Consider the following 2,294-nt stretch of genomic DNA (forward strand, 5'->3'; position numbering starts at 1 on the left):
AAATAAAGCATACTTGCAGACTGTGACTACTTGCCTGCCTTTCTCAATACTTCTCTTCATAACTATGCGATTGTATACGTTTAACGCGCGTACGGTCTCGCACAATGGGCAATTTGTATAGGGTCACTGGGAAGTCCACAAGGTTGTCCCTGTCCCCCCCAGAAATTTAGTGTCTCCTACGCCCATGGGCCTGGGGGAGAGATTCCGCTGCCGTAGGACCGGCCGGTATAAGCAGGGTCAACAGGGCTTCACTTCTGCAGCATCCAGAAACCAAACCCACAAAAAGAGCATCAAAAGGTCGATGAGATTGTCATGAAATGTCCACTGGCTATTTCCATACTGAGGGAGGCATCTGCATGAGATACATCCTAAGGTGTTGTGGTCTGCAAAGCTGGCGAAGGACACTTTGCTGCTGAGAGCCCCCACCAGCCAGGGGCCACGTGCCTTGTGTGTTGAAAAGTTAGTTCATATTTGGTATCTGTGTTAACAAGTAAGTTGCTCTGGCTGTGAGACTCTGGCTGCGAAACCCCAGCTGTGCTTGTAAGCAAGACAGTGAAAGGTTTGTGGGAAAGGAATGAGGCCGGGCGTGCAACCTGAAAAGAGCAGAACACGGTGCTTCTGTCAGCAGCATTAAGAATCCCTCTGATGCCGAAGAATACACTAGATCTGGAATTAGATACAGACGCTGTCGCTGATCTGAACCAAGGTACCGAAAACCTGCATCAAAAGGCGCATAAATCAGAAATCGGGCCTGACGTCCATGATGCAGGCAGCGACCATCCTTTTGGGAAGTCTCCATGTTTCTTCATAACAATCTATCACATGCTTCCAAGTGCCGTGTTTCCTCAGTAACTTTTCCATTTCTCCTGGGTGCTGTGACCCCTTGGCGAGCTCGTCGGGGGTGTAAAAGATGATCTGGTAGCACACTCTGTTCTCCTCCGTGGTTTTGAAGCTCCCCGGGGCGGTCACACTCTCCGCGCCAAGGATGGACCTCAGTTTGTCCCTGCCGCCCTGTAGAGCTTTCTTGTCCTTCGGGTTCTTCTTCAGTTCGATGTAAAATCCGAGTTTTGTCCGTCTGTCGCCGATGGCCAGGTCCACGCGCTGCCCCCGTGTGGCAGCGGATGCATCTACTTCCGGGTCAGGCCCGCTCACCCGGCCTGCAGGAGTGTGTGTTTCAGAGACATGAACTTCCGGTGCAGCAGTGTTTCCACTACCTGTAGATAGCTGAACTCGCGGGTTCCTGCGCACTTGCACTTCCGGGTCAGCCGCTCTGCCGGAATGTTTTTCAGCCGCTGTGAACTCTGCCTGGTACGCGCTCCGGATCCGGACTCGGTCCCAGTGCCGGCCTCCCAGCAGGCCCTTCATCTCTTGGAAGAGGCTGAAGCTCAGGGTGGTCTCGTCGGCGAAGAAGGCCGCCAACTTCTCCTCGCGCAGGACCACCCTCTGCACGATGCGCGCCAGCTCCTGCCGGTTAATGCTGGCCATTCTCAGCATCATCTCATGCAGGAAGCCAGAGCTGGGCCGGCCTGTACTGCATTCTTGGTCCCTGATCGGCCTCTGCGCCAGGGCCTCCAGCACGCCGGGGGGCAGCAGGTCCCAGCCGCAGGTCTCCGAGAGCACGCGGGCCACCTCCTGGGGGTCTTGTGGGACCTTCAAGCTGCGGACGCTCTTCAGCAACTGCTCAGCGCAGCGCTGCACCCCGTCACACTCCGGCACTTTGTCCTTCTCCACGGGACTCTTCTTTGGGAGACTCTTTTTCGTGGGACTCTCCTCCGTGGGCAGGTCGTCCTCTCTTAGGCGCCGCAGCAGCCCCTCGCAGGCCTCCTCCAGGACCCTCCTCACGTACACCCGGGCGCCGTGGTCATGATCGGGCATCAGGGAGGTCGATGCAGCCATCCCGGGGTCCAGCAGGCTCAGTCCACAGAGCGGGCCCTCGTCTGCGCAACAGAAAGCCCCGAGCCTGCGGAATGAGAGCAGCTCTGCTTGATCGGACTCTGACCCAGGCTGGGCGTCGCCCTCAGAGGCGGGGCAGGCGTTCATCCAGCCTGTAGCTGGGCCGCTCCCCTGCTGCTCGGCAGCCTAACAAAACAAGCATTTGCAATGCAATAGGTCTCGCATTATGAAATTTTGAGCTATTGGCATTGTTAAATAATGCAACACCAATAGCTCAAACGTTAATAACGTGAGACCTATTGCTTTGCAAATGCTTGTTATTTGCATGTCTCCTTTATGGCAAAAGGCCGAAATAACGAGTATTGCCTGACTGACTGGCATTGTGTTTCACAAAATACAAC

The 2,294-nt window shown here is 55.4% G+C and overlaps 1 protein-coding gene across 1 annotated transcript; it reads right to left on the reverse strand.

Moving 5' to 3' along the window:
• Nucleotides 1–226: 226 nt before the first annotated feature.
• On the reverse strand, nucleotides 227–1,896 carry LOC147666328 (uncharacterized). Its single transcript, XM_086949130.1, has one exon. The coding sequence runs from the start codon at nucleotides 1,894–1,896 to the stop codon at nucleotides 739–741; it is 1,158 nt and encodes a 385-aa protein (XP_086805256.1). The 3' UTR covers nucleotides 227–738.
• Nucleotides 1,897–2,294: the final 398 nt, after the last annotated feature.

This window comes from Lissotriton vulgaris, unplaced genomic scaffold (assembly GCF_964263255.1).
Source record: "Lissotriton vulgaris unplaced genomic scaffold, aLisVul1.2 SCAFFOLD_4834, whole genome shotgun sequence".
Classification (NCBI taxonomy): domain Eukaryota; kingdom Metazoa; phylum Chordata; class Amphibia; order Caudata; family Salamandridae; genus Lissotriton; species Lissotriton vulgaris.

Coding starts and splice junctions, on each gene's coding strand:
- LOC147666328 (XM_086949130.1), bottom strand. CDS start 1,896: ATGGCTGCATCGACCTCCCTGATGCCCGATCATGACCACGGCGCCCGG.